Genomic DNA, 13,384 nt, shown 5'->3' with positions numbered 1-13,384 from the left:
CTTCACATGAATATGACCTCGAGCTGTAATGTGCGGTCTGTTTCCTGGCTTTGCAGTGCTGATTCCTGCTCACTGGTCGAAAGGGCTTTGATATAGAGAAATAGGATGAACTTTATTGCAGTTTTATCACTGGTAAAATGAAAAGAAAAAGTTCCTGAAAACAATGTGTCATGTAATTAAAAGTGACTCTGGTGCAGGAGAAAAGGTCTCCGTAATTTGAGAGACTAAATGAAAGAAAATTAAAGTAAGACGAGACAAATGGGTAACAGAAGCTACTTGGACTTGAGGTACATTCATCTTTGGACTCAAAGTACCAGTGTTTTTTAACTTCCCCTGTGGCCATACTGAAAGACTGGGCCTATAATCTCTTTTACACTTATCTTCTGTCTTTAAAGGCTCAGCTAAATGAACTTGCCAAAGTTAAACTACACAACAGAGACTGGAATGAAGAAAGGCAAATGAGTAAGGGGAAAATAAATTCACAGCTTGCATACAAATAGACAAATGCAGCTTAGTATATTTCAAACTGGAAAAGAGTGCTGCACTCTCACATCTTAAAGTAAAAGCCACTCAAAGTACTTAAATGTCGCTACAAGCTAGCCAATATTTTGAGTCATTGTTCTGTGTTTTTATTATTTTTAAATTAGGCATACTGCATCATTTTCTGATGCAGAGACATAACTTGAATTAAACTAACTTTTTACATGTGTGACTTTGATAACTGGATCTTACATAGTGAATTACTCCAATATGGAACCTTTTATGTGAGGAATGACTAAGATTTTGGATCCAGTTGCTTAGTATTTATGCTATTCTGCACTCTGTAGTTGTACTTTTTGCTTGCCTCTCCATGCAGACCTGGAAGCCCAGTGGGAATCTTTTTATTTCATTTTCTTAATTGATTTATTTGTTCATTCTGCAGAGGGTGGAGAAACTTTGAATAACAGCTTTAGAGGTGTTGGCAAAATCTTGGCTAAAGATCCAAGATGTTGAGGTGATGAACATTGTGAGATGAACAAAACAGTGATATTACATTCTGATTCTTTATTGTGAATCCAGGCCGCCCCATAGCTATTTACATAATGACTTGTTTATTTTATGAGAGGTTATTTGAGGTCAAATATTTAACTAATTCAGATGGGAATTTTTGATTTCTCTTTAAAAAACAAAAATTAAAGATGCTGTTTTGTCTAAATTGCCCGTATCCATTGCAGATGTTTGATTTTATGCATATTCATTTTTTCCCCAGGTGGATCTAATGAAAAATATCAGCAGTATTCCTCAGCCATTCCTTTATACCAGACACGTTCACTTCCTCAACTTTACAAGGTAATGTCTACAAAAGTATTTCATCAGTGTTGGCTAAAATGTGGGGTTGTTTTTTTTTTGTTTGGGTTTCTTTTTTTGGTTCTTACTGAGTGCTTTTTATTTATCTGTGTCAGGTTCAAGATAGAGCAGCCTGTGTATATCAACATAATCCGGGATCCCATCAATCGCTTCCTCTCCAACTATTTCTTCCGTCGCTTTGGTGACTGGAGGGGCGAGCAGAACCACCTAATCCGAACTCCAGGGATGAAAGATGACGAGAGATACCTGGTGAGAAGCTTTTCTGCAGAGATACATTTTATTTTTGAAAAGCCTTAAGTGCACATGGACTTACTTGCTTAAAGTTCTCGTAGATATGCGTCTTATGCTTTGGGTTTTTGGGCTTTCGTTTTTTTCTCTCCTTGTTGTAAATGAAACAACAAGAAACCAAGCTGGTGAATAAATGTATTGCTTTTCTTATAAACAAAGAGGTTTGAACTCACCACAGCCTCGGAGACTAACAAAAAGGAATCATTACCAGAGCGGCAAAAACTGCGGTTCTTCAAAGCTGTTTGCTACTTGAGGCTGGCTGCAAAAGCAAAAGAGTTCCCATAAACTCCAGTGTCGAAATGGTCAACTTTACAGGAGAAACATGTTTACGGCATAGTACAAAAAATAGTTTTGGCCTCTCGTGTTACGCTTCAGTTCACTAGAAGGCACCACATCCTCAATTTGATTTGATGGTGATTCTTAACAGAGAATGACAAGTGGCATAAGGATAGACCGAAGTTTGAGACAGCAGTTTGTGGAAGGCCTCAGTGAGGAGTGGTGGCTGCTCCCAGGCCTGGCAAATCCCCAAATACTAATGAGAGGCGTGAGAGCTGAGAAAAGTGGGGAAGGGTGGGGCACAAAATCGTGAACTAACTTATAGTGTAGGAAGGTTTATATAGCCGTGGAACCAGAAGGGGAGTGTATGAGGTGTGATCCCGAACCTGAAATTCAGATAAATAATCTAAAAGACAGTTGTTGAAGAGGTCATTCCTAACTGTTCAATTCAGTTCGGCCCCAACGATCAGATAACCCCCTGTGAGCAAGCACTTGGCGACAGCGGGAAGGAAAACCTCCCCTTTAACAGGAAGCAACTAGTTTGGGGGGTATTTGATCTGAACCTCTATTGTGGTTTAAGTCTCTTAGAATGGTTTTAATGCAGTTTTTGTTCACAAAATAAAGTAGGTCAATGGTAATAAACATGCTGCCTAAGTAGTCTGTGCTCAAGTTGTTTTTTTTTAAAGATCTTATTAATATGGTAGACCTTTATCACAAACTGGGCCACATGGCCATGACTAAAAAAGGGAGATGCACACAAATGCCAATTAAAAGACTGTTTTTTCATTTATAACAAACAAGTAAAGAACTTCATGCTGTGTTTAGTCAGTATGATAAGAAGTGTAAATAAGTGCATTGGCAAAGAAATGGTGTATGCAGTGTCAGTTAGTGCAAAAAACCCAGAGTCTACCTGCTGTCAGTCACAAACGGTAAGTTGCTTAAAACATTTGCCAGTCCCCAACAATTATTTGTTCACCGATTTAATAACCCCAGTAAAACTCGCTCCTCCAGCAAAACTTACCAAACCCAGCCAAGTATTTTGCAAGTCTATCTTGCTTGTTGCTCATGTTGCATTTGCTCAACTGTCCTTTGTTTAACAACCTCCAGCTTGTCCTTTTCCATTTCCAGCTTTTGCCTCTCAATCTCCAGCTTTGCTTTTCCTTTTCATATGTCATTTGCAACAAAGTGAGTCATTTACATAATTTCCTTAGGGGTTAATAAATTATTCTGACTCTGATGATTCTGATTCTGCTGTTCAAAAGCCAGGTTTCCTGGTGTAACCACACGTGACAGTATTGATGTGTGATCAGCTCTCATTTGCACAGCCACTAACTCTCCTATTTCAGTCAGCTGCAAGTTACTCTCAGAGTTTGTGTTTTCTTTATGACAGTTATCACCAAGACCAGTCAAATCAAGTTCATAATTGTCTGTAAATATCAGAAGGTGAACTTTTGTACAACAATCCAGAAAACCGTCTAATGGTGATGCAACAAATTCCTCCATCCCTGCCATGATTCAGTCTAAGACCCAGGAAGAGAGGGGAAAAAAACAAAGCCAGCAAACAGCATTGCCCCAGGTCGGTTAGTACATGAAAGATACAACATGTCCCTGAACCAAAGCGGAAAAGCCTCCTTCTGCTTACCTACTTTATGAACCCTAGTCTTCATTGAAATTAGAGGTGAGCCATTTAAACAGCAGCAAGCTGGTGACTCACCTGACACAACCAAAACAAAAAACCTACAACTAGCACAAATGGGCCACATTGATATGCACCTACTATACTAGAGAACCATGCAATCACTGCTAATAGCTCACACCTGCCCAGGTGTCCACACACACACACACACACACACACACACACACACACACACACACACACACACACACACACACACACACAGCAGTAGCTGTAGGATCAAAAACTTACCAGACAGACACAGTTCAAATTAACCAAACAAGTCAAATTCAAACAACTCAGTTCTGACTCACAATATATCTCCTGGACACAAGTTGCAGCAAACACAATGCATATTGCATGCTTCACACAAAACATAATGTAATGGCAACAACCCAAACAACAAAACAAAACAGCCACAAACAAATTCATTTAAATAGATAAGGTCGTACTTGTAACAAACAAGTGGGGAAGATGCACACAAATGCCAATGAAAAGACTATTTTAAATAAAATAAAAAACAAGGAAAGAAATCATCTGTGGCGTGTGCAGTCAGGGTGAAAAAATGGCATATGGAACATTTATTGCAAAACCCAAAAAATGAACAAAATCCAAAAGGTTATTTCAGATAGGAGAGCCTCCACTCTGCAACTTCGATGGCTTTTAGAAAGCATTGCCACACTGGGCCCAGGTGTTGACAGTGTTATTGATGGAAAATGGGACACAACAGCTCTCCAATGCCAGCAGATAATACCTACACCACAAACAGGCCAACAGGAAGGCAACGTGGAGTGGGTCATCACACTTAACTCACAGATACTAACCAAACTGGCTAAGGTTAGCTAAAAACTCACCACAATGAGGTCTATGTGGTCATAATTATAGTCCACAAACCACTTTGCAAAAATCTGATGTTCGCATGTTCAAATTCAATAACCAAATCAGAGAAGCTCTCAACAATAAGAAAACACACTCATAACAGCAGGTGACGCTGTGACTTTTGAGGGGGCAAGACATCTGGTCGCCATGGTGTTGTGATCCCACAATATCCAGTGCCCACAAACTATAACAGTATTATTTAATGGGTCAAACAAATACTGAACCTTTTTCCTCTGTCTGCTTTTAATGCTGGTCCGAGTGCCCCAAACCCATTTGCTCTCATATTGACATTTGCTAAATCAGTGACAGAGATGCTTGTGATTTGAAATATGAATGCATTAGAAGTGTTTGACAAGCTAACACACTTAGTTGCTATGCGTGAATCACTGGTTGGCCGGTAACAGTGCATTAAATTTGAATAACTTTGGTTGCAGGCTCACTATTTTCGCAACGTGATGCTCAGTAGAGACATGAACTGAAATGTTGCATAATGAAGTCTTATTCTGGTGTTTCCATGATGTAGACTTTAATTACAGGGGCATGTATATTGAGGAATGTTTATACATGCTCTACATATATGTAGTAATGATACTATACACTGCACTGTAATTAGCCTGTAGGATCTCTTTAAAAAATGTTAAGAAGAGATGATCCTCCTGACGTTAATATTCTGCTTTAGCCCTTTTCTTCTGTATTTCTGTTTGTTGCTGTCTCAAGACAAATTTTAACTTCCTAAATTCAAAAATATAAGCAATATATTAAAACCACACTCTACTCTCTTTGAAGATGTTCCACATGTGGTGTTGCTCCAGGGTGGATGGCAAATTGTAAACTCATGGCAGTCTGACGCTAACCCAATATATAAATCTGATTAGGATTCGAATTAAAGACTCGATTTACCACATCAGAAACTTGATATCCTGCATCTGCCTCACAGAGTTGTTTATCCCTGTAGCACCAGATTGAAGTCACTGCATACCATTTTTTTTAACTCTACCTACCATTTGGAAGCATACTGTAATTTTCAAGCTACTATTTTTTGATCTTTGTGTTCACTCCATTCCCTTATATACTTTTTAAGCAGATCTCACTTTTAACTTTTAACTGTCATGAAGCATCTGATCGGAGGTCGGAAATCCCCCTGAAGTGAGACGCCCAAGCCTCATATAAAATTTAGGGGGAATCCAACAAAAACGGAAAACAGTGTGTCAAAACAAAAGTGAGGTCAAAACAAAATCGTATTAATATTTGTTTAAGATTAGGCACAAACTCTTCTCATTCTTTCCTCCCACAGTAAGTGCTATGAGAGACCTAAAGGGTTCAGGAGGCTGTTCTGAGAAGCTAACAAGAGGAGCGAATGTCATTCTGGCTTGAGTCTGACTCGCTGTAATTAAGTATTGCACTGTTTGCCCTGCAGTTTTGGACCATGTGAGTTGAGTTATTAAAGTATGCAGACCACAGGGGCCCCTTGCTACAGTTAAAGGAGAGGGGAAGGCTGTGTTGTCATCGACTAGCCTACCTGTGTGTGCATTTAGCTTTAGATACACTTATGAGGAGAAAGTATTCCAGAAATGGTAAAGAAAAGTAAATTTTAGATTATTATAACCATGGTGCTTAATCCTTTAATTGAGTATAGTTTAGGAATGCTGTGTTGTACTTAAATCACTAGAGTGTCTTATAAGGTTTGAAGTAACTGACCAAAAGCTCTGAAAATATCAGGAATTAATATGTTGATGGTGTTCCACAGATTTTGTCTTACTGTACTGGCATAAAGTGTCTCGTGGCAGCATCTCATAAATCAAAACTTTTTCAAACTCAGTCTTCCTTTGGTTTCCTACTTTGCTTTTTATGTTACACTGCTACTCCTGGTGTTATTTTTGTACTGTCTTTATTAGCAACAGCAGCAACCTAGTTCTAGTATCTAATCAGTAAAACCAAAAAAACAGTTGTTGCGAAAATATGCCTTCCATCTGCACGGTGTACACAGCTGCTGAAAACAGTACACACTGCAGAATATGCACAGAAATGTATTATATGCAAAAAGATACATTTAGGGCTTCATGTATCAATTGATCAATCAAATATTTATTTCACACATATAAGCAACAAATTAATAAACAAGAAAAACGAAGAATATCAAATCAGTGAAGAGCATCATATTCACACGACCATTTCCTTTTGGAAAAGAGGAGGATGACTGCATTGATTCTTGGCAAGTCACCTCTATAGGGAGATTAAGTAGGTCTTTCATGGTTAAAGTTTCATTGACAGTATTGGGAAGATGAATGTCCACACTATAAGTACAAATTCAAGTATGTACGGAAAGAGTACCCCTAATGTTAAGAATCACCCCTCAGACTGGGCATGGCTGTATCCTCCACCTGGTGTGCTTCAGCCTGCTTGCCCTGTGTTGGTTTTGTATGTGAGGTGTTGATGAAAGAGCGCTGTCAGTTGCTAGCCGGGGCCGAGGGAGCCTGATGCACGTGTTACTGAGACATTCCTGTGGTCGGCTTGGATTTTCCGTCAGTGCCCACACCCCCTTTTACATACACACATGCTACTTTATACAAAGGCATGCACTGGTCAGTTGAACATAGCACGCACACACTTAATCACACTCAGACACACATGATATTTACCACATTTGCAGTTATTTTGTGAACCATTATGCAAATTTAAGTTGCTTTAAAATGCCAACTTGGAATGATGTGGTTGGATAATTTATATTGTATTGAGCTGAGTGTTTGACTGTTTTGTGTGTGTGCATGTGCATGTTTTTTAATGAATTAAAACAAAATACAGATGCATCCGCTGACAGTACTAAATCAACCTCTGTCTTGCCGCAAAGTACAAAGTGCATGCGTGGCAGCCTACATATGAATACGCTTGCAAACACTTATAAAAAAAGAGTGTCTGTCCTCACTGAACCTAAAAGGCCCAGCTTTTTCTCAAGACTTGGAAATACTGGTTCGATCAGATGAGATTCCCACAGTAATTTGACATTTAAAATGACAAGTAGACTTATTAAATAAATACACAAATTATATTAGAGGGTTTACTGGCACCAGTCTTGCCTTAGCCTGCCTTCACTACAATAACAGACAGGTGGTGTGTCACACTGTTGGCCTAAGGCACAACGAACACATAAGGTTCACTCATTACAGATTTTTTTTTTTAATGAATTTCTGTGGTTTGTGTAACATAACTATAATCAGTGTTTTGATACTGAGGAAAACCATGAGTGCAAAGCATAGGTCCTCACTCTTTTAATAATTAAAACCTAATTTGGCTTGCTGCCTTAAATTTCTTTAAGGACACACTGCAAACTATGCCAAGATATGTCAAACTTAGTCAACTTTGGCATTTTAACAGATTCGACTAAAGACATGGGAACAGATTCTGTTTTCTTGTGACAGGCTGCGCGTAAAAAGTGCCTAAAGGTAAAGTTTTAAATAGTTTCTTTGCTATTTTGTCTGTTTTATGTAGACACGACGCTGGTTCATCCCTTGAGTTAGATGCCTTTTCCTGCTTGAATGATTCATAGGTCAGTGTTAAGTGGATTACCAACATTAAATATTAAATTCAGTCAGGAAGCCTCAAGACCATTTTGTAAAATTACCAGAAAAATAAATGGAATGGTTAAGCCCAAAATAGGCCTAAAACTTAAAGAATATTAAAATTACAGTTATTACCTCTAATCTTTACTAGAAATGCTGATGTACCTGTTTAAAAGGCACCCACTTGCTCATGTGTTCAAAAGATTAACTCAAAAAGCGAAAGCGTCTTTCCACTGCCTCCAGATAGCAAATACAAACAAAAAGTTCTTTTTTTGTTTTCTCAAATTTGAATGCAAAACGTCCCATGGGAAAGGTTAACATCATCAATTACCCCTGATTTAATTTATGTCTACATTCCATTCAGTGAAATGGGAGACCATTGTACAGATTAGTGCCTATTTTGCTACAGTTTCTGTGAATGCTCTGTTGGCATAATCCACAGTGAGAAAAGGAACAATGAGCTTGAGTGTGCACACAGGAACTGTCTTTGAAATACTAATAAGGCTTTCTAAAGAGAGTGCGTATTGTCTGCGCGTGTGTGTGTACGTGTGTGCGTTGTTGTATACAAGCTGTGGCTGGATTCCCAGAAATCGCCTAAATGTTGACGCATGAGGGTCTCTGTCAGCGAATGTGCCACTTCCTGTCTGTTTTTGTTTGTTTTAGTGTATATGGCTTTTGCATCTTTTACCATCAAAGAACATACTCATAATTGATGAAACTGGATCCACTCACATCACCATTCTTTAAATAGAATGGCGCTTCATAAACCTGTCATTAGTACCTGGGGATCTGCCCAGTCCGCGAGCTGCCTTCCAGTCCTCACTGAGGCCTTCACCAAAACCGCTGTCTAGATCTCCATTCCTGGATCTAGCTTTATTCCACCTACTGTTTTCCTTCAAGAAACAATGTCTTGAAGATGTGGTCCGTGCTAGTGAAATGAAAAATGAAAGAAAAACATGGCAAACTTTACGCAAGTCTGCGCAAGACTTGTACACTAACAATAGTACAGTGCTGAACTTTTCTTTTTTTCCCTGAAGGTTCCTCTGGGGTATTGTTGTGGTTCCCTTTGAAGGGTTTTCCAGTCTTTTGCTTCACTGATCACCAATAAGTCCTGTTCCCAGTGCACAGCTGAGAGGAGTCACTCATAAAGTTCAAACACACCCTGCAGCCACTCTGTGAATCAGAGGCACAATTGTACCACAGTTTTCAGCCGCAAGAAAAATCTAACTAATCAGGTGAATAATTTATTTCATTCCAGCGCATGCTGCACAAGGCTTCATCTTGTGATTGCAGCTTAGATAGATGCTAAAGTGATATCACTATTTCAAATATCAAGTCCATGATGTTGTAGTTGAGTCTTTTCTCCGTTTGGAGCCTTTAAGTCATTTTACTTGCAAGTATTTCAGACTTTATGCAACATCTACTGCAATCCTGCCCCTCCTACAGAGGATCCAGGATCTTTCTTGCATTTGTTTTAACAGGCTTTTGGGTTCAGTTTTTCTTTATGTAGTCTGAGAACAAAGGTTGTACAACCTTAGAAAAAGATGTTTGAGACTGTATGAAAAACCCTGAGCAGACCTGATGGCAACATTTTTCAATGAGGGGTTCTCGTAAGGCTTTCATGCCAGAAAATACAATTGGAAATAAATAAGTCGAGGCTAATAGAAACATTAGCAATGAGTGTGCAAATGTCTCCAAGACACATAAACACTTAAGCATATAAACATGCTCTTCTACACATGGTTTATGCCTTTTTCTATGTTTACACTCCAGTCAGCATCTCTGTTTCAAGCTTCCTATTGCACTCAGATGATTTCTTATGCCACACCTGCAGCAGCAGGAGCAGCAGCTTGGATCCTTCGTGAGGCTCTCTGACTTTTGTCCTGTCGGACTTGTCCATTTTTGTGATGATCCATGTTAGGCTTAGACTATTTTTGCCAAATTGCTGTTTAAGTTAGTCATTACAGAGCCATTATGGTATAAATCTAAACAACAACCTATGACAAAATGTTCTAAATTTGCCTCATGCATGTAGTCTGGTCCTACTGTAGGTGACATATTTGAGCGCAAGCCTTGTGCACACATGTGCCTGCTGCTGTGTGTGGATGTGAGCCATGCTTCGTGGAGTGTTTTGTTGCTCAGGACTTGTTGCTATCCCTGAGGCTTACGTCACCTGATATGGATTTGACTGCTGTTTCCGTGGCACTCAGTCGCTGGCCAGCTTCACTCCTGCAACTGTCTTTTTTCCATTCATTACTCAATAGCTTTTCAGATAAGTGGTTTTTCAAGTTTCACAACTCTGGTCTCATTATCTTAATCGTGACATCTTTAAGTTAAACACGAATTCATTTGAAAATACTTTCTCTTCCTATGTGGTATCATAGCCTATGAGATCAACTGAGATGAGAGGGAAGAGCTTATCTTTGTGCACAAGATGTGGTTTGACAAAGCACTTTGGCTTGTGGGGTAATGACAGGCAAGCAGTCCAGGTTCACGGCAGTGCAAGTGAATAGCTTCCTCTAGTGGTAAAAAGAAATAATTGCAATTCTGATTGAGATCAAATTCACTGCAAGTAGAATAAAAAATTTTTAAAAAGCATAAATTATTAGTAAAGCAAAAATATAAAGACTCATATGTGCTTGTCTGCTTTCAGGACATCAATGTTTGCATCCTAGAGAATTACCCTGAGTGCTCCAACCCAAGGGTTTTCTACATCATCCCCTACTTCTGTGGACAGCATCCTCAGTGCAGGTATTTATGAGATTTTGTCAAGTTGCATTACAAAAGCTTGGTAATATTTCTTTCCAAGTAATGCTACTCTAGTGCAAACTTTCTCTTGGTCTTATTTTCCTTCTGTCTCACACAGAGAGCCAGGAGTATGGGCTTTGGAGAGGGCCAAACAGAATGTGCTGGAGAACTACCTCCTTGTGGGGATATTGGAAGAGCTGGAGGACGTTCTGCTCCTGCTAGAGAGGCTCTTACCTCATTACTTTACTGGAGTACTCAACATCTACAAGAGCCCTGGTAGCTGCACCTTGTGATATAGAATGTTTTATGCTGTCAGAGTATCGAGTGAATGTTTTCCTATACAAGACAATAAAAAAGTCTTTAGCATGGTAACGTGATCAACGTAATTAGAATGTGAATAGTTTTGCGGGTATTTTGTCACAAATTTGCATAGCCTGGTAGTGACCGTTAAAATGCTCTAACTTCCACACAGGACAGAGTTAGTTCTCATGATTTGATTTATGCATACCTTTTTTTTAATGAGGTTCTGATCACAAGATACAGTTTATCTGTTTATTTTGAATGTCATAAAAATGTGCTATTACATGATTTGGGGTGATCTTTATTACGAGAAATATTTAGTGACTTCATACAAAAGGTAGCAACACCTTTTGTATGTGATTTATCAAAAATATCACCTTTATAAGAGCTGCAATAAGAGTTAGGTAGCACTCTTAGCACTCATATGGATAGTAGTCAAGATCCTGTGACTTCCAGATACAGACAAACAAACTGGTGATGGCTAACCAACAGGGCATAGTAGTGGTGGACAAGCAGAGCAAGAAGGCCATAGTGACAGATATAGCTAGGAAGAAATACCAAGAGCTGCATGTTATTTTTGTCCAGCTTAGCGAACCGCTTGTCATGATGACTTAGTAGCAAGATATCTAAATAGATGAGGTGATATATGAATCATTCACATTAAACAGCAATCACTTGCTACTTAACTGGAAAAATAAGTGGCTTAAGATGATGATATATGATATAGTTATTAAGTAATTTCCTGTCTAAATAAATGTGCTTGAAACTTTTTTTAAAACATTTTGATTTTAGTCTTTGCTGAACTTTGTTTTTTTGTCTCTCCATCATTTTGTTGCAGATTATAGGAAAATGGGAAACATGACAGGCACTGTGCGTAAACAAACCCCCACTTTAGAGGCCCTGCAGGTGCTGTATCACCGCATGCGCTATGAGTACGAGTTTTACAACTTCGTCCGTGACCAGTTCCACCTCACGAAGAAAAAAATCGGCCTGAAGTCTGTTTCCAAACCCCCCGCCTATTCAAATGATTTCCTGCGGCAACTGGCCCTTCGAACCCCAGAGCCTCTGGATGAAGACGAGGAACTGGAAACGGATCTGGAGGATGCAAATAGCTGGCTGGTTCATCCCTAAGGGATGCTCGATGAACATTAGACGCAGCCACGTAACGGCTGCTTAGCTAGGACTGGCTAAAGAAAACTGTACCCTGAGGACAAAGGGGAGGAGTTTCAATCTTTCAGCGTCACCCAGAGAATTGAGGTGCAACTCCCAAACTGACAGGCTCAGCACTGAAAACTGTAGAGTTGAGAAACTGGATGGACAAAATGCTCTATTTATAAATTGACCAAGGGCAATGGGAAATAATATTCAACTCAATCTGCTTGACTCAAGTTTTCCTTTTTATAATTTGGGCTTCTTTTTGGGTTCGTTTAAAAACCGTACTGTCGCTGTCATCTCCAGGGAGAGATTAGTGCAAGATCTGGACAGCTAACTGTGATTGGAAATGTGCTAAATGTTATCGCCAGGTTGTTTACTATAGGAGAGGAATTAAAGGCATTTCCCAAGACAGATTACTACTTTATGAGAGGTTTGATGTCCTGAAAGCTGGATGTTGTTGTGAATTTTAAAAAGTGCCATAAGCCTTTTAGGTATATTAGTCTTCCAGGACTGTTGTCAGACCTTACTAAGGGTTCTGGGATTTGTGTGGCAGAAAGTTCTGTGCACAGCTGGCAGAGTTGTGACATAGTCAGTTCATTTGTTTTAGTATTGGTTTATAACATTTTGTGTAATTTTGTGTAATTTGTTAAATACTATTAGGTGTAAATGAGGGTTAAACTGCGAGCACTCAAGTATGAATTCAGAGAATTCCAAAAGTGTGCATGAATGATTGAGTTTGACCAAACAAGCTGTGTATTTTAGCAAAGATTTATTATTTGGGACAGGCTATATGTTGATACTGTAGAGTGAGTTAAAAGCCTTTATGAAGCCTAATTTGTATTCCAAAGTTTAAAAGATTGAGCTTGCCAAATAGCAGTTTTTTTTGCAAAACTGTATGAATACACTGCACTTTGTGTTAGGTGACATTTCCTTAACATCTGCAGCAAAATGAGGGATTTGGTCACAACTGAATGCTGATTTGCCTGTCATTTCAACTCAGATTATTTGTTGTTTAAGGGTTTTCTGTATATTAATGTTATCATCAAAGTGTGTGAAGTGTTACCAAGCCCAGTTAATACTTATTTCTAATTATCCAGCAGCTCCACAGTGCTTTTTCATCACAGATGTTTAAAAAAAACAATTAACCATAAGCTATTAC

General features: G+C 39.0%; 1 protein-coding gene across 1 annotated transcript in view; it reads left to right on the top strand.

The window, feature by feature from the left end:
- The window catches only part of usta (uronyl 2-sulfotransferase a), a 57,458-nt gene extending 44,075 nt beyond the window's left edge, over positions 1-13,383 (top strand). The window contains exons 4-8 of the mRNA XM_085372781.1: positions 1,250-1,329; positions 1,443-1,596; positions 10,676-10,773; positions 10,889-11,046; positions 11,909-13,383. Coding sequence (XP_085228907.1) covers positions 1,250-1,329; positions 1,443-1,596; positions 10,676-10,773; positions 10,889-11,046; positions 11,909-12,201 — 783 coding nt within the window. The 3' untranslated portion in view covers positions 12,202-13,383. The remainder of the gene's footprint in view (positions 1-1,249; positions 1,330-1,442; positions 1,597-10,675; positions 10,774-10,888; positions 11,047-11,908) is intronic.
- The last annotated feature ends 1 nt before the right edge of the window (position 13,384 follows it).

The sequence above is a fragment of the Diplotaxodon limnothrissa genome, linkage group LG15, assembly GCF_057381915.1.
Source record: "Diplotaxodon limnothrissa isolate DT_005_m linkage group LG15, D_limnothrissa_male_GT1.1, whole genome shotgun sequence".
Taxonomy (NCBI): Eukaryota; Metazoa; Chordata; class Actinopteri; order Cichliformes; family Cichlidae; genus Diplotaxodon; species Diplotaxodon limnothrissa.
The sequence above is the reverse complement of the archived record's forward strand: the minus strand, read 5'-3'. Positions and strand labels throughout refer to the sequence as shown.